Below are 26382 nucleotides of genomic sequence, written 5' to 3'. Positions count from 1 at the left end.
GTACTACCCAGCCATTTGTACCTATAATAACATATAATAGAACTCTGGAAACACTAGGGTATCATGACTATCTTGTGATATGTGACCACTAAAGGCACTTTGTAGCTACACAACAAGCAAAACATGCTGGCAGCATGAACCTTTGCCTAGTGAAACCAACCAACAGGAATTCTTTCATTAGCAGCACTTTGCAAATCTCTAAAAAGGAATAAAATCTCCAGACACATGATAACTTGTAGGTAGTTTGTAAGCAGTAAGAATTTTCAAGCCCAATGAAACATAACAATCTCTGGGAAAGACCTTTTTGACACAGCTGGCCAGGCTGTAGGTGATATTGATCCTTCCTCGTATCAGCAATTCAAATTCAGCATATCTTGCTTTAGCTACTAGTCTAGGCTAACTACAAAGGTACCTCCAAAGTGGAATTTGCTATATGCTGAAATCACCACTAGAATGACTACCCACTTCATCTTTCCAAACCTCAGGAGGCTAGCTAATTAATGCATACTAAAAGCTTGACTTTTTGAAATAAAAGCCAGGTGGCACTAATTCCAAACATTGTATGACGTCTGTCAAGGGTCACTCCAGGAATAATGAAAAGTATAAGCAAGTAGTATGAAGTTAAAATCAGAAAGCTAATGTTCTTCTTTTGCTTGGTGTCTGGCATAAACTATCATCATTCCACTGAAGTTCTTGCAAAATGTTTGGCTTTCAAAATTATTGTGGATTTTATAATAAAACTGTCCATGAATGTACCCTTGTCACACCACTGATGGTTAGAGCAGAATCCCTTACCAAGATTCCCATTCTGTTCATCCTGCTGGGTTTGACTGACTGTTCACTTATACCACTGTGAATAAGACAATGAATGACACTGAAATTATTGTAGACACATCAATATTAATTAAACAAACAAACAAACCCAAAACATAAGTATCAGTAAAATGAGATCAGACTAAAGTTTTTGTTTATGTTGCAGAATTTGCTCCAGTAGTTTCACCAGCTTTGTTCCTCATTCCCTTTTTTATGTTTTGGCCTCCTTTGTTTTAGGCTTACTAGCCTGTCTGTGGTGTGTATTACATACACAGTGCTCTGTGTATGCGTGTCTGCACAGGTGCTTTTGCATTTGTGTATTCTCTCTCACCAACTTTGGCCATCCTCCAGAGCTTTTGAAGCCATTATCCCACTTAAATAAGTCACATGGCAGAGCAGAGTTACTTTCAGAGATGTTAAGTGTTTATGAGCTTCATGGAAACAGATAGCCAGAATGAGAAAATAGTTTCTATCAGTGTCCCTGGAAAGGTTGTGGCATGAGTCTCTAACTTATTAGGCACTTGGGAATCTAACCACAAAACACTGTTCAGTAAGAAAGTGTATTTCAGTAGCTTCACTGTTCATTGCCCAACTAGGAATAAAGTCTATTACCTGCTGTTAAATTTCTCTTGAACTGCTGTGGAAATGCCTAAGAGACTACAGATGCACAACCTCATTTAGAATAAACACACTGCAGCATAACCTACTATCTTCTGAGAAGTTAGCTAGATAGTGGATCAGACTGGCCACTCAAAGAGGTCTCTTTAAACCAGCTCCCACACCAGCAGACTGAAAGTTCAGAGTGCAGTCTGCATAAATATCTTTTCCAGCACAGACTGGACTGTCATGTAGGACCATATCTTCATTTTCCATGTAAAATAAATCTGTTGCCCTATATATAGAAAGGTTGGATAATAGCTAAGTTAATGTCATGGCCTGTTTTTAAATTAATTCAGATCACCAGATGAACACACTACAAACTCAATAGATTTCAAGCTAGTTCTCTGCAACCTAATCACCTTGCAAGTCAAGAAAATCCTTCAAAAGCACAGGAATAAATTGCAAACCAGGGAGCAGAAGACTAACTTATACTGCCATATTCCAATGTTGCGGAAGAGATCCGAAACATTCCCACCTTGGTCTATCTTCATTTGTGCTTTATCCTTCCTAGCTCAGGGAAACTAAGTGCACAGGAATATGAACAGCAGGAGGAAGCAGAGATGTTAGAAGATGTCTGGCTATTCTCCATCCCAGTCTCCTTGGCATGACGCTGTTTCTGCCTGTGGTTTTTCTATGTGAATGGATAAAAATTCATTAAAAAAAAAAAGGAGAGGGGGGAAAAAAAAGGAAAAAAAGGGAATAAAGGGGCACCACCTTGGTTTAACTAATATTTCCTTTCCTACTTGTTTTATATTACACAATCAAGTGTGCTAGCACTAAAACACCACATCGTCCTTGCAGTCTGAGTTAGAACAGCTGTAGCCACAGCATAAGTGCCCTTGAACATGCTGAAATTTTCCAATGTATCACAATTACAGAAACACCTGTGCTAAACAGCTTTCTTCTGATCCTCTATAAAAGTTCACAAAGCCCTCAAACTTTCTCATTTCATACAGGTCTGTACTGCCTTGAAGCCAGCTCCATGCATCTCAATGTAGGACACTGCAGCTTTGTTTCTTTTCATTGTGCCTCAAAATGTAAAATAAAGGGTATGTGCAGGTGCAGAAGTCAACTTGTGATTCTGTTACTTGACAAAAAGGCATAAGAAACACCACAACAATACTGATTTTCTTGATAAATCATTTCCACAAGCAAAATTCTTTTCAAGATATCAGAAGTGCAGATATTGTGACAACAAATGATATATGTGCTATACTGTATGTCTGCTATCTCTGCAGATCAACTATCCCACAAGTACATGTGAGCTATTGATTTGATGCATCATTTGGGGGTTGGTGAGGTTGGTTTGAATCACATCTGTACCTAGTGACAAAAGCTGAGTGTATTTGGCTTCAGTGTTATTTTACAAACACTGTGCTGTGGTTGTATTAGCTTTAGGAAGTGCTGGCTGGAGTTTATTAAATTATTTACATTTATACTGCCCAAAATGTCTGTTTGAAAAGGTCCGGAAGAAAGTCACCCTTAGCAATCACCATGGAAAGTGTGGCTGATGATCCCCCAGGCAAAGATCCAGTAGAGGGAAAGGGAAGTAGAAGTCAATTACCAAGCCCAAGTGTACTTTTTATGCAGAATGGCAGCCTGTAGATTAGCTTGTCTTTTGAAAGATGAGGAGTATGTAATAATTACACAACCTCCCAAGTCTTGGCTCTCTATAGCCATTCCTTGCTATTGGAAACTTCTCCACATCCAAAAAATGCAGCAAAGAAAGTTTTAATGATAATTTAATAATAAATGCTGCTTATAATAATAAAAAATATCTATTATAATAATAAAATGTTCATTAAAAAGGCACCATTTTTGCAGTCTTAGAGAGGGGAAGCCTTCCACCATCCCCATTAACAGGGTGCTTTGTGGAAAACATGAGGTTTTTTCACAGAGCATGAGCAGACAATAAATAAAATTACTACACTAATTCAGGAAGCAATACACAATGGCAAGCATAATTTGAACCACTTCTGCATTGCTCATACACTCAAGAAAAACATCTAGATGTTGTTGTGTATAGCTCAGGGGAAACATCTGTTCCAACTGCCTTGGTCAGCAAGTAATGAGGAATATTACTGAAAATATCTGAATGTTTTTATGCAAATAAGTGGTGTGTCTTCATGTCACATATTATGTTTTGTTCTGATTACTCCACCTAATGAAATATTTAACAGAAATAAAAGTTACTGGAGATAACTGATAAGAATGTTACAGTCACAAGAAGGATTCTATAGTCTTAATACATTAGGATTATTTAGCCTGGAAATAAATAAAACCAGCAGTCACAGGGCAAGCATACACCATAAATTAAATGTTATTAAGGGTGTAAATTGAATACTCCTATTTGCTTTCATTTTCTGCCACTTTTCTTACCCTTCATCTGTCTGGTCTATTTAGATGCTGTGATACGAGCATTAGGAGATATCTATTACTCTAAATTTGAACCATGGCTGACATAATGAGGCTCACAGATGGTCACTAGGCAATTCCATAACAAACAAAAATAATCTTATTTACCCTTTGTCCTCATAAAACAACAAGGAGACCATTACATTTAAAAGGCAACCCATTTCAAAAGGAAGCTCTCCCATAACATAGCCCTAAGTGTGGCTTTTCAGGGGCTCATGCATCTCTAGGAAGCAACCCCTGCTTGCTCAGGAAGGCAAGAGATCTGTGAGCAAGTTGCCCTCCCTCCCTGTGAGCAAGTGGCTCACCCAACCCTGCTGCAGCCCAGCCTCCTGCCAGCTTCACACACCACTCCGACAAGAACGTGGGTGGGCAAGGAGGACAACACTGCTGTCTTTAGAAAGGACCTTTTCTCTTGTCACTGGAGCAGTGCAGTCCCTGGTGCAAAAAGAAGGGCTCAAGATCCCTCTGTTTTCCCCCTCCATCATCACCAACCTGCCTCGGCACAGAACCGTGCTGAGCAGCTCACAATGACAAACAAGCATCACCAAAGCACAGAGATCCATCCAACTAATACTCCAAACATTTTGTGCCATACATCATAACTTTCTCCACACTCCTTTCTGGAGAATTCAATGCTGGAAATCATCAGAGATAAGAATCGAAATGGCAATGGTCCCAGATTACATGCTTCTAATTCACATTTCCATCAAAAATAGGAGTTATTTTTAGGAGTAGTGAAAAGACCTGCTTATTTAAGTGTTAAATTCATTACTACAGGGTAGAAAATTAGGCAAAGAATTTAGGAGGATTCAAAAGGCTTAGACTGGGTGACAAGTCAAAGCCACCACAGTTACATGTGGCAGACAGACCACTCTGTAAGAACGAGAACACCGACGCTTAGTTCAGACACAAGACTCATCACTGACTACCCCCATGGACAATCTCCTCTGTGGTCACATTATTCCATATTTGTCTGCTCTGGGGCCTCTTGATCCCTTTAGAAACTTCTGGTAGAGTTGATCTCTGTCAGAGATATTCTACTGCAGGCAGCAGACCAGTCAGAGTCATAATTTCTGTGTCCCAGTCAAATAACTGGGGTTTTTTTAACCTTCTTTCAACATTTATCTTCACGTGTATGAAAGACAGAGAAAGGAACAAAAAGACAGGGGAGAAAATATGCTACCTTTTATGCTTTTACATATTGAAACAGGACTATTAGAAGCAGAACATCTGAGATAGGAATCTTAATGGTGGCAAAGATCAAATATAATCCTCCAGCTATAGTATTTATGGTTCCAGTTTTAGTTTCAGTGGATAGAAAATTTATTCCAGCATCACAAGTTTGCTTCCATTTGCAGTCTACTGCAAGCACTGGCACATACTTTTTGTGTGGATATTGTGGACAGAGTCTGTGAATACATGTTGGCACAAGTTTCCCTGCAGCCACGGAAACACCTGCCTCTAAGTTAATTTATAATCTGCACCTATGGCCATGGGACACTTACAAGTTTATTGAAAAAGGTCTTGTCAAACCATATAGGAAGGACTCTGTTCTTTCTCTTCCTGTTCCACATGACATAAGTTTGGCATTAACAAGTCACATTTTTATGTCCAGCTTTATAGATTGTTAATAATACATAAAGATATTTGATATGTAAGATCATGGGTCAAATATTTCTCACTCTACTCCCATGAATAGCCCCACAAACTTTATTTATACAACTAGTCTGAGGAAGACAGTCATGTTTTACCTATCCTGTAAAATTGCTCTGCAGTGTTTTGAAGTGGCTCTCAGCACTACTTAAGGGTATTCTCATTAACTTTGAAGCACAATGCATGTTCCCCTCTTGAGCTCTTCAGATGAAATCCTGTAAGATGAAGCAGAGTTGTTCATACATAAAAAGGAATCTGATAATGCAGTCAAGATGCCCTGGTTCTTCTCAAATATGATTCAGTACAGGAAAATATCATATCCCCTCCACTATTTCTGGGTTTAATGTATTTCATGTCACTCCTATATAGGAGGGATTATGAAAATCCATTCAACCACTATTTCCTTGACAATTTTTTTTTCTTTGTTTTATTAATGACTATGGACAACAGGTCTGTAAAGGAGTCACTGCTTTTTGACTCTAGTGTTGTCAGCTGGCATACTGCATCTTGGCCCTGTACTAGACCTAGGTGGTTTGGTTTTGGATAATTATCATGTAAGTAATCAGGAAGTAGAGTGTCCTAGGATGTTTATAAATATCACAAAGAGTCATTATTAAAAGTATCAGATAGATTATATGGGATGGTCTGGAAAGCACAGAGAAGTTCAGATTGTAGTAGTTTTTCTCCATTAGTTTGTATAGGGAAAGAAAAGTACTACATGAAATACAGAGCAACATAAACAACTCATTTCAATTCAAATCTGGATCCAAGCTAGAAGCTCAGTATGTAGCACTCAATCCATTTCAACACAGAACCAGCAGCAGAAAATTTCCACAGCGTTTGTAGTTTTATTGGGAATCAGCAGATGGTGCTTCCACAAGGCTCTTTACAAGTTCTGTGTAAAGAATTATATAGGTGGCTAGGTCACGCTGAAATGTTAATTATAACTGTCATGCCTGGCTGTGCATTGCATCTGTAAAGTCCATTGACCAATTTTCTTGCATTTTCTTAATTGCTGACCCACCTGTAAAATGGGTGACATATGCCAGACCTTCATCGTTTCACCTCTACAGATGACATAGGTACTCTAAGCCTGTCATTCTACATTGCTGAACGATAAGAAATTGCATAGCTACCTTACAAGGATTCCTTGAAATACAGAAATCCTTACTTAAGTTAGACTGAGAAGCAAAATTCTGAACTTGGAATGAGTATCTCACTGGGAGAGGGAAAAGAGCTGCAGGTATCAGCAGCTTGGGATAGAAAACAACCAGTGTTTTTAGAAAAACCTACCATGACGTGTCCAAGGAGTAAAAGCATTAACAGCAGAGTTGCAGCTGCTTCTACAGCCACAGTCTATCTTGACTTCAGGGCCGAAAAGAAAAGCCACTCCATACCCCCACCTACTTGGTTGGGACCCTCACCTGCACAGAAACTCATACTCCTCCAATTCCCTTCTGCCCCACTGTTGGTGAGTAGCTTAGGAAAACAGTCACAAGGCAATAGTTGTGCAGTCTTTGAGCATGTGCTGCCAGGACTGGGATGTGACAGCACATTCCTCCTCCCCACAGCAGCAGGCTCCCTCCCTTTCCACCACCAGCACAGCACGCAGGCACATTCTCCTTCATCTGGGTTATCACACAGACAATCCCAGTGTCAGTGACTGCATTTTCTCTGCAGCTACCTGGTGCACATTCTGTATTAGACAAGAGTGCTCCAAAATAGTCCAGGACCAAATATTTAATGCATAATTACACTCCAACTGACATGAAGGTATATTATCATTTGCCTAAATTTACAGTGACCTAGAACAAAACAAATTACACTACCTTCTTAGAATGACACAAGAAAGACCAGTAGGGATTTTCCAACTGTTATATTCTATTTTAACCCCAAATCCGTCTGTCTTCTTTGCAAATTGACATTATGTGTACAATGTTAGTCTGTTTATATCCAACACATTATTGCTTAGGAGTGGATTCCTGAAGGTTTTCTTGCAAAATACTTAACTGCCTGAGGCCCAGGAGAAATAAAACCCCTTTCCTTGTTTCCCAGCTATTTTGAATGGGATGAATAAACCCTGTAACTCAGGTAGTAGTTAACATGTCCAACCAGAGGTAACAATTATTTCCTGAAAAGCAGCTGATCCATGCACATCAAATTCCAGCTTTCCTTGGAGCAGCTACCTGGGGAAAGGAAGGCACTCCATGAACAATACAAGATGTCATCATACTGTGAAAACGTGATTCATGGAAAACAGGATCAAAATGAGTACCTGCTGACAATCTGAATTTTCAGGAAAACGCGCTGCCACACATATCCCTAAAGAAATCCTCTAGAATTTCCATTTTTCTTGGGATCTCTGCAGGTGATTTTTTTACTAGGAACTCAGCTGAATGAATATTTGCTATTTTTTGCTGTCTCCACAAAAGGAAAATGGCCACCAAATCTCAGAAACCAACAGCAAAGCAGGTGAGGCTTCACTAGAGAATGGAGACCAACCACCTGCAGTGTGACATGAGCTAGCTAGGCTGAGGCAGGACATGGGAGAGGGCAGCACACATGATAGATCCAGAGCTCCCATGAACTTCCCTGGAACACTCCTCAATGGATACAGCAGAATTGGATTGCTGCATGTTGAGTTGAGCATCTTCTTTCTGGAAAGCCTTCAGGTTGCCAGAGCTCAAATGCTATCAGAGTGGTCTCAAGGGACAGCATTCCTGGTGGCATTCAGCTGAGGGAAAACACTGGAGGCATTTCCACAAGTGACTGAAATCCCAACCAGTTCCACTAGAGGGTTATGCCGACAAGACAAGCCTGAGCAGCGGCAGAAACAGGCAGTGTGCTTTGTTTCATTGCAGTGCTAATTGTCCTTCTCCAAATACAGGGGTACAGCCTCCCGTTTACACCCCTATTTTTTCTCGCAGGAATAATTTGAGAAGCAGTAAAACCCCTAAATGTTATCCTTTTCTCTGTCTGTGTCTCTGAGCCTTCAAATCTCCCCCATCAAATCTCCTCCTACAAATCTCAGCCTGAATTTGCTGCCTAAGGAACATGAAAATTTGACTGATTCTAAGACACTAAAAGAAAGTGCTGAATAATGTCTCTGCTCTGACAAATAAAAAAGCCATATAAGAGAAAATGTATTTGCATCATACAAAATTGTGGCAAATATGACTTAAATATAAGGCCGTGTATAATAACCATGTAACTGAGAAAGTGATGGGTCCTGATCTAGTAACCCTCATCACTTCTACATGTGCATCTTGTCTGAGCAGGAATGCTCTAAAAAGAGAGATCAGATTTGAAGATAATCTCATTTCTGCATCCAAAAGAACATTGCTGTAATTGAATCACAAGTGTTTTATCATTTTAAATAAAATATTTAAACTATAAAGACAGAAAAGTAATTGCAAATAAATCCCTATCTTCTTTTCCTACATTCAGGCATAAATGTATCAGTTATCATTCATCTATTTGTCAAGTTGTTACTTTTTTTTAATTTAGGGCTGAAACTTGTCCAGAATTTAATCTCACTTTTCTGTGAAAATATTATGATTTTAATTCTGAGAAGCTCCAAGCACATTTTGGAGATTTTCTGTTTCCTTTTTTTTTTTTTTAACAAGTTCAACAAAATCAGCACTCTAATACTGTACTCTTATAACAACTTAGAATAAGACAAGTATTACCTGCTAATGTCCTGCTGCAGGATAAAACAAAGATTTTAGGAGGCCTAAAAAAGATCTTAAAAATTATGTGTATCTTTAAACAAGACAGGATAAAACTAGTATATTTATTTCATTTTAAGTGGTTCCAGACACAGCAAGTTACACTGTTGGTATGGTGGTATTTTCCTTAAAAGAGTCAGTTACTTCACTTGCACTATTGAATTTTGGGATATTGCGGTTTGAGCCAAATAGCATACAGAGTTTTATGCTTAAATTACTCTCTCACTGTCTAGATTTGTTATGTCTTCATCTCTGAGATACTTCAGAATGAATTCTTTTAAGGATTTGTGTTTTACTAGTAGCAGGCTACTAAAGCATGCTTCAAAATTTTGTGGGTAAAGCACAAACTGGGGTATAGACTTTCTTTCCACCTAATGGATGCAAAATCAGTTTTGACTTAGGCCTTCTCAGGAATGCTTTTCTTTATTCTCTTTCCCTTTTATTCTATCAATAGGTAAACTACACATGCATCAAAGACATCTAAGAAGAACCAAGCTATTGGAATTCATTCTAAGTCCTCAAGAGGTCTCTCTTATTTTGTGAATTCTTTGTAGCTATAAGTCAGTTTGAAATAGTGAACATTGTTTAAAAACAGAACACTTTCAGATTTTCAATTGTTATTCAAAACCTCCCTTATAAGTATTCGCTGCAAAGAACCCTTTTAATTTTTTTTCCTGCTAAAATTCCATGAACACGAAATGAAACCTAATAGCATGAGTTTGATTTGATTCTTTGACTTTGCAGTCCTCTCTAGAACTCTAATTATTTTGTTATTTACCCCATGCTATGCCTTCCTTTCTCTCTCCCCTGCTCCTCCACCAAAAGCTTTCGAGTTTTGTAAATGAAAATGAAGAAAAGTGTCTTTCTCTGACAATCATATTTCCACAAATTAGGCCACTTTTGCTATTGTTACTTCACACCTTTTAGGGACAGTGTGGCCCCACACCTTGCAGGCCTACATTTCCTGGTTGGAAAAACTAGTCTTTCTGTCAAAGATGTTCTTAAAATGTTAGATACTGGAATCCTGAAAACATATTAGAGTCTCTGATTTAATTTTTAAAAAGTTACTTGGAAATGTCATTGTTCTGCAGGAAGACTTAAAAGAGTGATTGACATCCCAGAAACCAGAAAGATAGACAGAAACGAGAAAGAAAGATCACTGGTTTTAAAACTACTTACTTAAGCTGATTTGTTTGAATCAAGCCTTGTGACACGCATACATTCCAAATATTTGACCTTGGCAATATTGCAGCTCACTGAGATGAGCAACCATGAAAAACAAAGACTCATGAGAACCTCCAGTCAGAGGTGTGGGACCTAAGGCATCCTCTATTTAACCATTACTGTCTTCATTACAGAGAACAGGGACCTGCCAAGCCTCCAGATTTGTTGGTTATGACCCTACATATTTTAGCACTCAGGTTAGAAGGCATTTGGGAGCTCTGACAGAAAAATTGTGTGACTTTTTCCATTTGCAGACATGGCTTTCATACACAAAGCTCTAAAGGATTCCACACTGCCTTCTCACCATCACCACCATAGAATTTCATCTTTCTTTTGGATACCATGAAGGACGCTCAGAAAGCTCCATGAGCTCTGCAGCACATGGTCAGTGAGTGAAGGACTAGAAACAGACTGAATTTTGTCTTGGAAATTATTCAAGTTTCAAGATTGCACAGTTAGGGGAAAACTAAGATGCTAGGAACAAGGGAATACTTGGACTCTGGGCCACATTACTGTCACCTTCTACTGCCTGTAATGAAACAAAGTAGGACAAACGTCACGACCAAACCTCATAATTCTATTATCTTCAAAAAAAGAAAAACATGGATCAATGCTAAATGTAATAGACATAACTAAAAAGAAGACAATATAGAACAAATCCTCAATGCTGGAATTTTATGAGGCATTAATGAAACAACTTTTATTTTAATAATCAGCTTTTCTTTATCATTTCACATTTTAACATGTGGGGCCACTCCAAGGATTTCTGCATGCATAAATGAGATAAGGTAACACAGCAGCAAGAAAAAATGGCCAGTGGAGACAGATTTAGTTGAGATTTGGGGATTATCCCTGCTGTTCCACGGGCTATCCCCAGGCCTTTGGGATGTTGTTTTGTACCTGAGCAAAGTTATTTAACTTCATTTGTCAAGTCCAAGTGAACCCAGGTTATTTGTACAAAGCTACCAGATATGTTACCATACACTTCCGTAGCAACAGCTGGAATATAATATGGAAAAATATATAATATGGAAAAATGGCTAAAGCCTTTTTCTTGCCTTTACCTCTCAAACCTTCTCACCTGAGATGTAGGTGATCTCCATGTTTAATTCTTCCTGCTCCCACAATAGTCTTGAACAATAACAAGACCTGTTAAGGACGAGCACGTTCTCAGAGTCTGATGCTCCACAGATATCCCTCCTACTGATGACCAGTGGAAACCAGAGTTGTTTAGGTTGATCATGAGAACAGGCAAGAGTCAGCGCAGGGGCAAGAAATCAGAAGCTCAAACCCATGCATTCTGGACTGCCTTGCCAACCTGTAACTAAACTTGCTGCCTGATGTACAGAAAATGCGCCTCTTCTCCCAGACAGCCAGGGAGAAAGGGTACTGTAAGGACTGGCAGCCTGGAGATATATTTTTCTATCCATAACTTGTGGCTACTCAAGTCATCTCACGAGCAAGAGAATAAGAAAGTGTATGCAAACTAACCACATTAGTGGACAGAACAGGAGCCACAGGGATCACTAGATGCCCTGCTCAGGGGAGTTTTAGGAGGAAATAGCACAGTTTTAATGCTACTGAAGGGAGACAATGCCCACAGTACACACTGTGTAGCCAACAAACTCTAAGTGATCCATGCAGAGCATCCATTGCAAATAAATTTATGCAAGAAGTCCCAAAACAAGGCATGAATTACCCTGGATCTTCATCCTTCCCAAACTGCTAACTAATATTTGTATTTATTTCATAAAAGTCTGACTTTAAAATAAGCCTTTAGATGGTCTGCAGATACCACTAGCTAGCACTGCCATAGGACAAATCAACAGAAGCACGTGCAGAGCTTAATATAGTACAATAGTTTCTTAATATAGTACAATCATTTCTTAATATAGTACTTAATATAGTACAATAGTTTCAATTTGTATTAAAAATTATTTTGGAAATTCACTGTTGTTTTTGTGATAGCAAAAATGTACTTTTTAATGGACCAAAAATTTTGATTACTTGTAAAGGGACATGATACATGTGTGATGATGCTCAAGATCCTGAAATATGCTCCTTTTCTGCTCATAAAAATAAAGCAGCTCACCGCAACTGGGATAAAAGCCTTTCTTTGTTTCCATCATAGCCATGACCTTATCTTCTCTAAAATTCCTTCTCACAGATAGTCATATTTAGAACTTCATTTTTGCTGACATCTAGTTCATTTCTCTTCTGACCAGCACATTTAAGGCAGTACTAGAAGGTGACATTGGGAGCATTTGGAGTTTACCGACAGGTACCATGTAGGACAATTTTGATAACGTCCCAGCAAGCTGGCGCTGACTAAACAGCAGTCTAAAATCCATTTGGTTCTATTAATACCTGAAAGTAAACCATTAAAATTGATCCTCTTCCTAGATAGGCAATAAAGTAAATATAAACCTCACAGCAAGAAGTTAATGATCTGTCCCTTACAAGGCTGTAACTTTGACGCAGTCAGGTACTTGCACTCTCAGTCTAGAAACAAGACCCAGTACATCACCAGATATATGCATTGAACTGGAAATCCTCCATTTATTACCCTTTTTGTCTTACTACATTTATCTTGTCAAAGCTGACTACCATGCTTAATAGTGATTTTTTTTTCCATTAAGCTCCAATCCAGGACCTACAGTCAAACACAGGCTCTTTTTGGATTAGAGAGTTATGTGACCCCACACTTACAAATAATCAGATACACCCTTCACATTAACTCTAACAAGAAGACAACAAACTAACAAAAAGAAACATAAAGTAATGGCAAAAATTCACTTGATTTTCACAATAGTTGTTTACAAACTATGTCTGTCCTCTTTATCTTTGGTTTAGTCTCCAGCCCTGGTTCAGCTGCAAGTGATTGCCAACTGACATGTCTCTTTGAAGCCTGCCTTACAAAATGTTCCAGACCCTAGAGGCACAATACCCACACATAACCCCATTTAGCCATTCCTAAAGCACCATGCTCCTCACCCATAATCAACCTAAACATTTGAAGTTTTGTCACCAAGAATGACATAGCTTCACTTGGAATAGTTGTGGAAGCAGAAAAGGCAATTTGCCTGTCAGGAAGCTGGGCAAGAGCCATTCGGCGCTTAACACATGACTTCAGAGTGTCTGAGGTTGAAATGGCCTTCCAGGGGCCGCTCTGCCTGACAGTTTTGCTATTTCCATGCTCCCTCCTACCAGGCCACTTCTTAAGCCTTTATGTGGAAATGGGTTGTCTAGAGCTGGCAGTGCTGTTCTTCTAGCATTTCTTTACAGCAGTAGAATCCTAAGAACTGCGAAGAGCAAGTTTCCCACAATAACTATGGGTTTTTTTCCTTTAAATTTTTTTTAAGTTTTAAAAATTACTTAGAATGTACACCAGAATTCCCGTTGCTGTTGAAAACACTGCAATCCTAACTAAGTGAGAGACTTGCCCTAGAAATTCCACCATCTGTTGCACATTTCTAGTTGTTTAATATTGTTTGAAAATATACAGAAGAGCACCTCTTCAACAAATCAGGAAAGCAATAGATCAGTAGACTCCTTCATAATTTTTTACTTTGCTTCCTCAGATAGTTAATGTTTTTAAGAGCTTCCTTACAGTTCTTTTTTTCCAATACCATTTTCTACTTGAATTTCACACTTTTTTCCAAGCTTTCAATAATCCAGAAAGATTTTGCAACTCGTTTAATAACCTGTTTTCATTCCACTTGCACATTAAACCTTTTGGTCTTGCCACACCACATCCCGTTTGCAATGGGTACTGAATAGTAAGACTTGCTGCAGTTCCTCAGTGGTGGTCCATGGTACTGCCAGCACAAGACAGAGAACGCCTCTGGAACGTCTAAGACATCTTGTCCTGCTTGGACTTCCAGTTAGAGGTAGGTATCCTTCAAACTGTAGGGGGATGCACATTTCTGTTACTACTTCTTGAACTACCAAAAGAAGGTAAGAAAGGAGTCAGTTTGGCTCATATCACATACACATCAATTTTATCTGTCCTAAAACATGAATGACACGTGTCTACATGACCTTTCTGCGGTATGAGCCAGAATGAGCAGTTTTAGCAGTGTTATTTATTAGGTAAGATCCCTACTACCTCTTTACCAGTCCATTGCCCACCACCTGACAGCAGACATAACCTCTAGTCAATTTAACAAAAAAAAAAAAAAAAAAGAAAAAACAGTTGTTCAACATCCGATAAGAACAACACTTCCCAAGAGCATGCACTGCAAGTTGTATGTTTAACAGTCTCACTGATGTGCAGGAATAATTTCAGTGGAATAGCACACATAGCCAATACCTGATATTAGAATTCAGTTGACATATTTTAGAGCTTAGTTTTATCAGGAACTAGTTTGCTTGTTTTTCACAAAATGTCTGGGTTAAATTAAGAAATCAAATTTTGTAATACAATTTTTTATGCTACTTTTTGCTGAGAAACAGCACTTGAAATTTCTACAGAAAAGCTGTTGAAGGACTGTAATTCTTCTTCTCCTATACTTAAAAATTTTTTTTAAAAAGTGGGGGGAAAGATATTCAAATGGTACCATGCAATAGTACTCAGAAAGGTCCTTAAATTCAATATCTTAGATGCAAATGAGGGGAGACTACATTAAATTGCAGTTTTCCAGAAACAGGTCCTTCTTTCTGTGATAATCAGTGCAATTAGATGGGAACAAACCAAGGTAACAAGTCTTCACTCCTACCAGAAGAGGACGTTCTACCTTTATTTGAGTACTTGCTCAGTGGGAGAGGCCAGTTGTGTGAGAAACTGCATGGGATGATTCATACATACATCCAGGACCACAGGAGGGTGTCTTAGTCTTTCTCTGCTCCCTTGAATGTTAGATTACCAGGACAGGCCTACCCATTTGCACTTGATCAAAATCCAGATCCATTCCAAATAATCAGTTTTGTCCTGGAGTCCCATCCACAACCTAAAAAATTTTATTGTAGACATGTTCCTTATCAAAGAGGGGGTTCCAAGATGGTCCACTCCTGATACCAGCAACCACTCTTCTGTTAGGCAACAGAGTAAGGGGAAGGGTGTAAAAGGTAATGTTGTACTAGCGCAGTGAATACTGACATCACAAAGTCAATATTCCATGTACGTGTGTGTATGTATGTGTGTGTCTGTATCTCTGTGTGTGTATGTTAATAGCCCATTGACAAGGTAACTTGCTGATTATTTTTCCTCCTTCTCCGTATTTTATTCAGAGGCCAGTCACTTAATATTTTGTATTATGGAGTTTGCTGTAGCTGTAACTGAAGCCATAGCTATATTAGAAGTAGAACACAGAAATATGTAAATTGAGAGCCAAATCTGAACTTTGTGAAAGTCTGAGATGTAAGTATATAAGGGGTTTTTTTAAAGACTCTATTATTCCAAGATCAGGGCCAGCTGCAAAGATTGGATTCACATCCAAAAGCCTATATTAAAATGCATACATTTCTTGGTAGAAAGAAGTTGTGAAACCTGTCAGACTGAAAACAACACTCTTTTCTTGTGCTGCCTGACAGTTCAGTTACAGATCGACGCTATTGTTTTTTTGGTAATTTAAATATGATTGTTGGCAAAGCAGAAAGGGGCGGAGGAGTCATAAAGAGTGGCACACACAGAGAAAGAAGAAAGCATTTCTGATTACATAATATATCCCTGACATGTTCTTACTCACAAACCCAGTATCTAGCATTTAAAAAAAGAAAATTAAAAAAAAAAAAAAAAAAGGAAAACAATGAAAGAAACAGCAGCTGTTTCTAAGTGATGTCAGAGAACAGGTGTGATACAAATCTCCATACCAGCGCAATCATATTGATCTCCCGATGATGCATGCATAAAGCACGTGTAAACCTTATCGACCCATTCTGTGTTTCATTTCCAGGAACACGGCCTGAAAACGCCCCTCTATAACTGAAAACATTTTCAGGATAAACAGCGTATTGGCCAATTAGTAAAAAACATACACAAACGGAACACGGGAAGGTGAGCCTGACCCCGCAGCCCTCCAGGCAGCCGGGCAGTGCCGTGCCGCGCCGAGCCAGGCTGTGCAGTGCCGGACCGTGCTGGACCACGCTGGGCCTGGCCGAGCCCGGCCGAGCTGAGCCGAGCCGAGCCGTGCCCAGCCGAGCCAAGTCGAGCCGAGCCCGGTCGCCGAGCTCGAGAGCAGCCGCCTGCGCTCCCCTGGCTGCCGCCGGGATCCCCCCGAGTCTCCCCCGGGACTCCCCCCGGACCAGCCCCGGCACAGATGCTGCCCCGGCGGGGGCCGTGCTGCCTCCCGACCTGTGCAGCGGATGTGTCCGGAGCCCTGCGGGGACAGCCGCCCCCGGAGCGGGCCCCGGAGCACCTTGCGGCCGGGCTCCGGCGCTGCCCGCGACCGTCCCCGGCGCGGGCAGGGCCGGCTCGGGGGCCCGGGGCGCTCAGGCGCTGCCGCTGCGCGGCGCCGCCGGTAGAGGGCAGTACGCAACCCCGCATGAGCGCGGCTCCGGCAGCCGGCAGCAGGGGCGGGGGGCAGGGGGAGAGTGGCACCAATCTGGGAAAAGATTAAAAAGGATGTTGAGTCCCGGAGCTTCTGAAGTGCTCAAAACGCCCGGGCGATGCTCAGGACGAGGATCATAATAATAATAACAAAAAAAAAAAAAACCCCCAACAACAACAACAACAACAAAAATGCAGCGAGGTCAATCATTTACCAGTCTGCTCCTTAATGCGTGTGACCGCAGGTGGTACCGAGGGACATTGTGATTCATGCCCACTTTCAAAGCCGGACCAGGGCCCGGCCTGAGGCACCCAAACAACTGTCTTCTAATATTAGCACGGCTGTATTTCTGGATCTATTATAGTCTGTCCAGACAGATCCCATTGTAATGGGATCTTTTATTAAAAGATTAGCACTATCTCCTGCAGTTGGTGGAAAAAAATCTGTTATCACTGAGTTATTTGCAGTTGTGGGGAGGGGGCAGTCGGGAGGGGGTGGCGTGGGGCGGGAGCGAGGAGGAGGGGTGTGGGGAGGGCCGGGCGGAGGGCGCGGGCGGCCGCGGCGCACCGGCCCCTGACCCGGCACTGTCCGGGCATTCCTGTCTGCATACTTCGCAGTCTGTTGTGCTTTGGTGGCTCAGAAAAGCGAAAGAATCGAAATTTAAAAGGCAGCTTTTGAATAAACAATACCATTTTCCGTTAAGTAATCGTTTTGTATAAAAGGAAATATCGCCTACTCAGTTTCATTCAGCGGTGCCAAAAAATGTTATAAATGAGAGACCGCCAACTTTTCTAAGGGGAGAATAATGCCAGACTGTGCTTAATAAACTAGTGCCCTAGAAGTTCATTATCGATGTTGCAATCTTTCTGTTTCTGAAAGGAGACCGCCTACGTCGCCCCCGTTCCCGTCTCGTCCTCCCGGGCTCTCCCAGTGAAAAGCCTATCACCCGGGAACGGCCCTAGGTATTAAACTTTTAGCCGTTTCTTTCTTTTGGGGTTTTGGGGTTTTCCAGGTTTGGGGCTGGTCGATCGGGGTTTGGGGTTTCTTTGGGCCGAGCGATGTGTCCGCCCGCCCGGCGGAGGTGCGAGGAGCGGATGTATCCTCCGCAGCCACCTCGCGCGGGGACCGCGCCCGCGGAGCCGGCTCCGGGAGGGCGGGCTCCGCTCCGCTCCGCGCCCCGGTAGCACCCCCAGCCCGCCCGCCGGAGGGGCCGGGGCGCCCCTGGGGCGGCCGCGACCCCCCGCGGGTCTCCAGCCCCCCCGTGGCGCTTGCGCGGCCGCGGCGGCTCCGCGGCGGGGCCGGGGCCGGGGCCGGGGCCGGGGCCGGGGCCGGGCTGCTCCCGCCGCTGCCCCCGCCGGCGGCTCCGGGTGCGCGGGCTGCGCGGGTGCGCGCCTGTGTGTGCGTGCACCTAGAGCGGATAATTGGAGAGGGTTTCCAGAAGGTGGAAAATGTCACCTGATTCACACTGAACTTTTTAAATCTCCCCACCCCCGAGCAGACACACACACACATTAGGAGACCGCCCACCGCAGACAGCTAGGACCCCCGTATAGATTTAAAGAGAGACTGCATTCAGAGCCTGACGTTCATTCAATAGAGCGATCATAAGCAGGCTGGCTAGTGCTCGCTCCCTCTCCCTACTCCCCCTCACGCTGTCTCTGCGTCTCTCTCACTCCCTGCTATACTGAGGATGTTAAATCAGAGAATCCACCCGGGCATGCTCTTAATCCTGATGTTTCTGTGCCACTTCATGGAAGATCACACAGTGCAGGGTAAGACCAGACTGTTTATTCGCAGATATGTTTCTTTATTATTACTAATGTTTTCTGTCTTTCGGGCACGGTTTAGTTTGCTTGCGGTGTTAGACGCCTCTCTCCAAGGTCCAACAGAAGAGAAGTTAACTGTGGGCTTTGTAGCGAGGTGCAGAGGTGTCACTTAGATCCCTTTTTGATCGGATCTTTGCACTGCTCTGCAAAGGCACAGAGGACAGATAGGATGTTTCTTGTTTTTTGTTGTTATTATGCAGCATGAATGAAGAGCAGCATCGTGAGGGAACTTTCCCAGTCTCGGCTGCCGAATGAATGCACAAAGTTTGTTGGTAATTTAGTTCAGATTTTTATCTCTTCTGACTGACTGAAGGAGAGGTGGTGATGGAGAACCCCACGATTACAGCTGACATTTTTAGAAACCAATAAGTGGTCATTTTACTGACTTTAATATTGGGATTTTCTCCTCCTCCCTACTCTTTTTTTTTCTTTTTTTTTTTTTTTCGGGGGGAGTGTGTGTCTGAGTAAATATTAGCGTTGTAAATTCTCTTGCACTGAAGAGTATGCTTAAATAAGTTGGTGGTTGGGTTTTTTTCTTTCTCGTGCAAACAAAACAAACCTGAACCTGATATTGATAACTCTTAAGAGCCCTCTTTCGACGCAAGGGAATATTGATCTTTAGTTTGGGGGTTTTCCCCCTTTTCATGACCATGTTCCAGCCACAACCTGGACGTCTTGCCATTGCTTCTTTTATAATTCTTTCTTTTCTTTTTCCCTTCCCCAGTACCGATATAGATATAAGTTAATCTTATGTTTGCAACTGTAAGACACAAAACTTTTTTTTTTAATAAGGGAATTGTTTGTTCAATGATTTTCGGGGGAGGGGGGTGTCTTCCCCCCCACCCAGCAACATCTCTGGCCGATCCTGACCCCTCGCTGCGGTACATTCCCATCGGAGTAAGGAGGCAGGATCGAGCCCTGGTTGGATTAGCAGCAGAATCAATTGGTATTGAGTTGCTGGAGAAGTCACATTGGTTATTCACGAGAGACTCATCTCAACTAAAATGCTTCAGCTAAAAAAGGGGGAGTTACTTGGACTAATGTTCTTGGCTTGACTCCACAAATAACAGGGATACTAATGGGGAAAAAAAAGGCAAAAAATAACTCCAAGAAAACCCACTCTATCCGGTGTAAGGACAGTGTACTTTCCTCTGAAATGTTTGCAGGAGGGATGCACCTATAACTTTTCCAGCTTGATCGGTTTTTCAAACTCTGCAGGGACCTCCTACTATAAGTGTCCTTGTATTTTATGTACTTTTTTTTGGAACTCTGCTGAATTATTTTAGTGAAGGAGACATTTGTTAATAGAAACAGCAAAATGTGGCGATTTCGAAAGACTTCGCTAACAGCAAATGTTCTCAATTCGTGCAGATTGCAAAATGGGCTGGGAGTGAAACTGTGCGGCACTAAAACAATGCTGCTGTGCAGCCGCGGTGAGGAGGAGAGGGCAGGGGGAGGAGGAAGGAATTTGCAAGCGCGATTTTCTTTTTATTCCCTTTTAAATGCACATCCTTTTCAAGCCTCTGTCACGTGTCGGCAGTGCTCCTTCTGCTCTACATATGCAATAAATACCTCCAAAAACTCTCGCTCTGTTTTGGTCGGGTCTTCTCTTTCTTTCATTTTGTTTTGTTTTGTTTTGTTTTGGATTTTGTTTTGTTTTCTTGGTTTGGGTTTTTTAGTTCTTTTGTGGTTTTGGGGAGGATTTTTTTGTTTGGTTGGGTTTTGGTGGGGGGGAGGGTTTGTTTGTTTTTTAAACTGCGCTTCCAAATGGGCCGTAGTAGCTGCGGGTTATGAAACGGGACAAATAAAAGGAAACAGTCTAGTAAAAGTCACGGCAAGGCGCACGTGCTGTGTCTGGGTCACTGGTGGCCGCCACTGATCCGTCTGGGTGTCCCCCCCGCCCCCCGCCCCACAGCTGGGAACTGCTGGCTCCGGCAGGCGCGGAACGGGCGCTGCCAGGTCCTCTACAAAACCGACCTCAGCAAGGAGGAGTGCTGCAAGAGCGGCCGCCTGACCACGTCGTGGACGGCGGAGGACGTCAACGACAACACGCTTTTTAAGTGGATGATTTTTAATGGGGGAGCCCCAAACTGCATCCCGTGCAAAGGTGAGGGGGTGCTGGCGAGCTGCTCCCTGCTGAGGAGCGGCTCCGGCAGGGGCTGGTCTGGGGGAGGAGGAGCGGGGAGGGAGTTGGAGGGGGGCTGCGCTGTCCTCTCACCTCCTTCCTCGTCGGGGTTTTGAGGGACGTCTCGTACCAGCCCCGGGATCGCGGGGGGGACCCCCATTTCTGCCAGCCGCCTTGCACATCACGAGGAGGAGGGGAGACACCCTCTCTCCCTCACTGGCGGAGGGAATTTACCTCGGGCGACGTGTTCTGGAACGGGAGGGAGAACGGTGTTTTTTGCTCTGGGTTCACAGTATCTTTTTTTCTTTAAGCAGTTTTGACACCAGGTCTCTTCTGCACGCTTGGTACTAAAGTGGTGCCTCTTTCCTTCCATCAGAAACATGCGAGAATGTGGACTGTGGACCCGGGAAGAAATGTAAAATGAACAAGAAGAACAAACCTCGGTGTGTTTGTGCTCCGGATTGCTCTAATATCACTTGGAAGGGCCCTGTTTGTGGCTTAGATGGGAAAACCTACAGGAACGAGTGCGCCCTTCTCAAAGCCAGATGTAAAGAACAGCCCGAACTTGAAGTCCAGTATCAGGGCAAATGCAAAAGTAGGTTTGCAAATCTAATCCAATCTCCCTCAAATGCCAAAGGGTGTCTGTCTGAGAGTAGGGAGGAGATGTTGGATGTACTTCCTCACAGGAACCAGGTTGGGAGAGAGTAACAAGACCATGCTCAGCAGACAAGGATGTAGCTGAACTGAGAGCTCCCCACAGTCTGGCAGCACTTGTGTTCACACAGCTACCCTGGGATATGAAGGCATCCTCCAGCAGCCCTTAAATGAGGAGAGCTGCTAAAGGCTTTTATGTGGTCATTTGTTCTTGTTGTCACCTATACACTCCTCACTGGGATCCTGGTATCTTCTATTAATCACTGTGTTTCTGTCTTTATTTCAGAGACCTGCAGGGATGTCTTATGCCCAGGCAGCTCCACGTGTGTGGTTGACCAAACCAACAATGCCTACTGCGTGACATGTAACCGAATTTGTCCAGAGCCTACCTCCCCTGAACAGTATCTCTGCGGGAATGACGGCATAACTTACGCCAGTGCCTGCCACCTGAGGAAAGCTACCTGCCTCCTGGGAAGATCCATTGGATTAGCCTATGAAGGAAAATGTGTCAGTAAGTATCTTTGGAGGAGACTCAGTGTGGGGGCCTTCCTCAATCACCTGTTTCAGAGTGTCCAGTGTATGTAAGTGGACAGATGTAGTTAGTGCTGGGGAAGAAGAGAGACTTCAGCAGCTTGGGTTAGTGCTCCCCTCCCAGAAGAGGAGAGCCTGGGGTGAACTTAGTCCTGGAAATGATTGCAGTAGGCATGAGGGAGAAGACGGCCTGATCCTGCTATGGCTGTGAGTGCTGACATTAGTATCCAATGGAGAAATAGCCTCCCTGAAATAGACGATGAGATGGTTACGATGTAATAAGGTCACCATATTCAATAGGTTTGTATTCCTGGAAACAATTGTCTTCAAGTGGTCTTGGCAAAGACTACGTTAACTTAATTGAAAACATCTGATCACTTTTTCCTCTTTAGAAATGATTGTGGGCTTTGGAGACAGTGGGTGGGTGAAGATAGGCAAATAATTTCTGTGCAACCTGACATTCTGTCTTGGAAGTGATTCCAGAAAGGATGGATTGCACAGTGTATTATGAAGAAGCACCTGCAGGACAGCCTCTGCTCCCCAAAACTGCTTGGGGGAATTTGGGGGAGTCTCAGGTTGCTTTAAGTTTGCATGGGCTGAGGTGAATTTCCTTTCAAATCTTGTAGACAACTGCTGTCTGTGGGTTAGCTTAAAAATAATAGATTTAGAAATGCTGGACCTGTTGACAAATCCTGCATTTACTGCTAATTTGGGGAGCCAAATTTCCACTGACATGAAATGGAGCAGGAAAGTCATGTACAATAGGCAAATGTAATTCTGTATTCCCAGGGCCAAGCTTTGCTGGCACAGCTGTCTTTCCTCCCCCACATATAGACAGGCACTGTTGTCCAAGAGAATACTTGCTTGAGCAAAATCAGCAAGTATCATCACATCTACTATATCTGAGCTTTCTTTCTTCACAGTTCACAGGGGAAAGGGAGGTTTTGGGGGTTGCTTGTCTTTGCTTTGCTTTTTGCTTTGTCTTTTCACTTACCTCTGGTATTCTGTGTGTATTTTTAGAAGCCAAATCCTGTGAAGACATTCAATGCAGTGCTGGGAAGAAATGCTTGTGGGATTTTAAGGTTGGCAGAGGTCGGTGTGCCCTCTGTGATGAGCTGTGCCCTGAAAGCAAGTCAGAAGAAGCAGTGTGTGCCAGCGATAACACAACTTACCCAAGCGAGTGTGCCATGAAAGAGGCAGCTTGCTCCATGGGTGTGCTTCTAGAAGTTAAGCACTCTGGATCTTGCAATTGTAAGTGAGATTTTTAACTCTGCAGACACTTAAGGCTTCTGAAGGCGATACCTAGGTAATGAAGACTTACACCTTTAAACATAAGAAAGATTGATTTATTGATTCAAGGTACAGTAGAATATAAGTATCTATCTTTCACGCACACACTTTGGTTGCTGATAAAAATGCAATAGATCTCCAACAACGAGCTGGCCTTCAAGTTGGAGTTTTTGGGGATGTTCCAAGGACAAGCCATTCTATCAGAAAGGGGTTGCCCGAGGAGTGTAATTCTAGTGACTTTTTTTTGTACTTTGTCTGCTCTCGTGTGCTTTGCTGATTGCTTTATTAACACCTGGATAAACTCTTAACTTGGTCCAAAAGAACAAGCCTAAAGGTAGTACGTGGCACCTGGTTTAGCACAGTTGCCTCTACTAACTCTGAATGAAGAACACAAAGCAATTAAACTAAAACACCAGAGCGCTTTTTATTTGATTTCAGGAATCTGCCAATAAACCTGAGCCATTGATTCTTCAGAACTTTCTGCAGTTATGACTTCATAGATTATGTGTAAAAAAACCTTATTGCATAACAGCAGATGCCAAAGAGCATCTCACTACAAGTCGCATAAAATGCAACGCTGTATTATGGCTGTTCAGAGGGCTTTCAAAACATGCACTGAGCTGCTTCTGCGCTGTTGTTGTCCTTATTTAAACAACAGCTCCCCTGTATTCCCCCATCTAGCAATTAATGAAGACCCAGAAGATGAAGAGGAAGATGAAGACCAGGACTACAGCTTTCCTATATCTTCCATTCTAGAGTGGTAAAACCTCCATCACTATTGAAACAGCCATTGGGCACAAAATCAATGTCCGTACTGTAAATAAGTGTATGCTTATTTATTTTGGGGAGAAAAAAAAAGTATACATATAGTTGAGTCTCGTAGACATTTATTTATACTGTGTCATGTTTTATAATTTATACATAAAATGTCTGGTTGACCGTACACCTTGTTTTTTGAAGAAATTTATTCGTTACGGGAAGAGCAGTGTTATTTATTGTGAGGTCTCTTGCTTGTAAAGTAAAGCTTTTCTTTTTTCTTGTAAACTATGAAAGTCCATTCCTTAGAGCCTACCCACATGATCTCATCTCTTCGTTTCATGGATGTTAACTTTTTTCCACTTTAACAAACTTGCATGTCAGTTTCTGTTACATTTATTTATTGGATTTTCTTTTTGCCGGTTTTGTACGTAAAAGATCCCTGTGTTTTTGTTTACAAGGAATCTTGACTGACCAAAAGGCATTGTATCTGACTAAAGTATACTGTCAAGGTGCAGTGAGGCAATCTTTAAGGAAACTTCTTACACTTAATTTTCTCTACTTCTCATCACATTGTGTACTGAAATGATCTCAGTGTATTGAGAGTTTATAATGTACTATACAAATTTTGAACCCAAAGAAATTGGATTGTGAAGTTTGATAACATCTACAGGCCTAACTGTAATACGAATAAAGGTTTTATTTTATTTTTAATGTTTTAATTTTTTGTCACATGCATAAGTGTTTTATCAGGTGTTTCCTTTAAGATGGTCTTGCAGTACTGCTTTCAAAATTTTCTTTCCCAATCAGTGTGATGCTAAAAGTTATATCAAAGCTTTATCAGTTCAAGTTTCTTGCTTTTCATAATACTTTTTTTCTGATGCAATTTTATATTTTCAAACATGGCGAGTTAAATATAAATTCATTTAAATATATAGTTTTGTACTTTTCTACCATGTAAATGTGCAATGTATATAAAAGTTATAATGTGTATTTGTAAATAAATGATGAGTGAAAAAAAAAAATAAAAAGTGGAATTTTCCCTAGAGGCAGTCCTTAGTCTTTCGTTCTGAATGGTTTTAGCCCTCTGGATTCTTTGCACCATGCAGCACCACTTGAGGCCAAAGCTCTCAGCTCACATTGGTATAAGAAACCCTCTTTTCAGATGTGAACAATGTCTCTAGTTCATTACTGTTTAATTACAGTGATAGAGGAGAAGAGATTGGTCTTTTTTTTCCACTCAATCCTCTCAACAGGAAGTCTGTAATTTCATGGAATCACAAAATGTTTTGGGTTAGAACAGACCTTAAGACTGTCTAGTTTCAACTCCCCTACCATGGGCAGGGACATCTTTCACTAGACCAGATTGCTCAGTGCCCCAGCCAACCTGGCCTTGAACACTGCCAGGGATAGGGCATTCACGGCTTCTTTGGGCAACTGTTCCAGTATTCCACCACCCTCAAACCAAAGAATTTCATCCTAACACCTGCTCTCAGTTTCTTCTCCTTCAGTGTATACCCATTCCTCCTTGCCCTGGCACTCCAGTTCCTGTCAGAGAATCCCTCTCCAGCTTCCCTGTAGGCCCCCTCAGATACTGGAAGGTGTCTGTGAGGGTTCCACACAACCCTCTCTTCTCCAAGCTGAGCAATCCTCACTTTTTCAGCCTGTTTTCACAGGAGACATGCTCCAGTCATCTTACAAACCTCATGATCCTCCACTGGACTTGCTCTAGCAGTTCCATGTCCCTCTTACATTGATGACCCCAGAGCTGGATGCAGTGCTCCAGGAGGGGTCTCAGCAGAGCAGGGCAGAGGGGTAGAACCCCTCTCTCAGTCTGCTGGCCAATGCTGCTTTGGATGGAGCCCAGGATTCCCTTGGCTTTCCGGGCTGGAAGCACTCACTGCTGGCTCATGGTGAGTTTTTCATCAGCCACCACCCCCAAGTCCTTCCCCACAGGGCTGCTCTCAATCACTTCTCTGCCCAGCCTGTGGGTGTGCCTGGGATTGCCCCAAGGCAGGTGCAGGACCTTGCACTTGGCCTTGCTGAGCTCCCTGAGGTTTGCATGGTCCCACCTCTCAAGCCTGTCCAGATCCCTTTGGATGGCATCCCTTCTCTTTGTTGCCCCACACTTTTTTAGACATCTTTTACTTTCATATTTCTAGGACAATTCAAATAGGCATTTGGATTTTTATCCATTGGTCATCTATCATTTTTATCTA

General features: G+C 42.3%; 1 protein-coding gene across 1 annotated transcript; it reads left to right on the top strand.

The window, feature by feature from the left end:
* The first annotated feature begins 18493 nt into the window (after positions 1 to 18493).
* FST (follistatin) lies at positions 18494 to 25209 on the top strand. The gene is made up of 6 exons (XM_059874032.1): positions 18494 to 18753; positions 20723 to 20914; positions 21309 to 21527; positions 21873 to 22097; positions 23138 to 23368; positions 24089 to 25209. The coding sequence occupies exons 1-6, from the start codon at positions 18672 to 18674 to the stop codon at positions 24169 to 24171; spliced, it is 1032 nt and encodes a 343-aa protein (XP_059730015.1). The 5' UTR covers positions 18494 to 18671; the 3' UTR covers positions 24172 to 25209.
* The last annotated feature ends 1173 nt before the right edge of the window (positions 25210 to 26382 follow it).

The sequence above is a fragment of the Haemorhous mexicanus genome, chromosome Z (genome assembly GCF_027477595.1).
Source record: "Haemorhous mexicanus isolate bHaeMex1 chromosome Z, bHaeMex1.pri, whole genome shotgun sequence".
NCBI classification, from domain to species: Eukaryota; Metazoa; Chordata; class Aves; order Passeriformes; family Fringillidae; genus Haemorhous; species Haemorhous mexicanus.
This window is presented reverse-complemented; position numbering and strand designations above follow the sequence as displayed.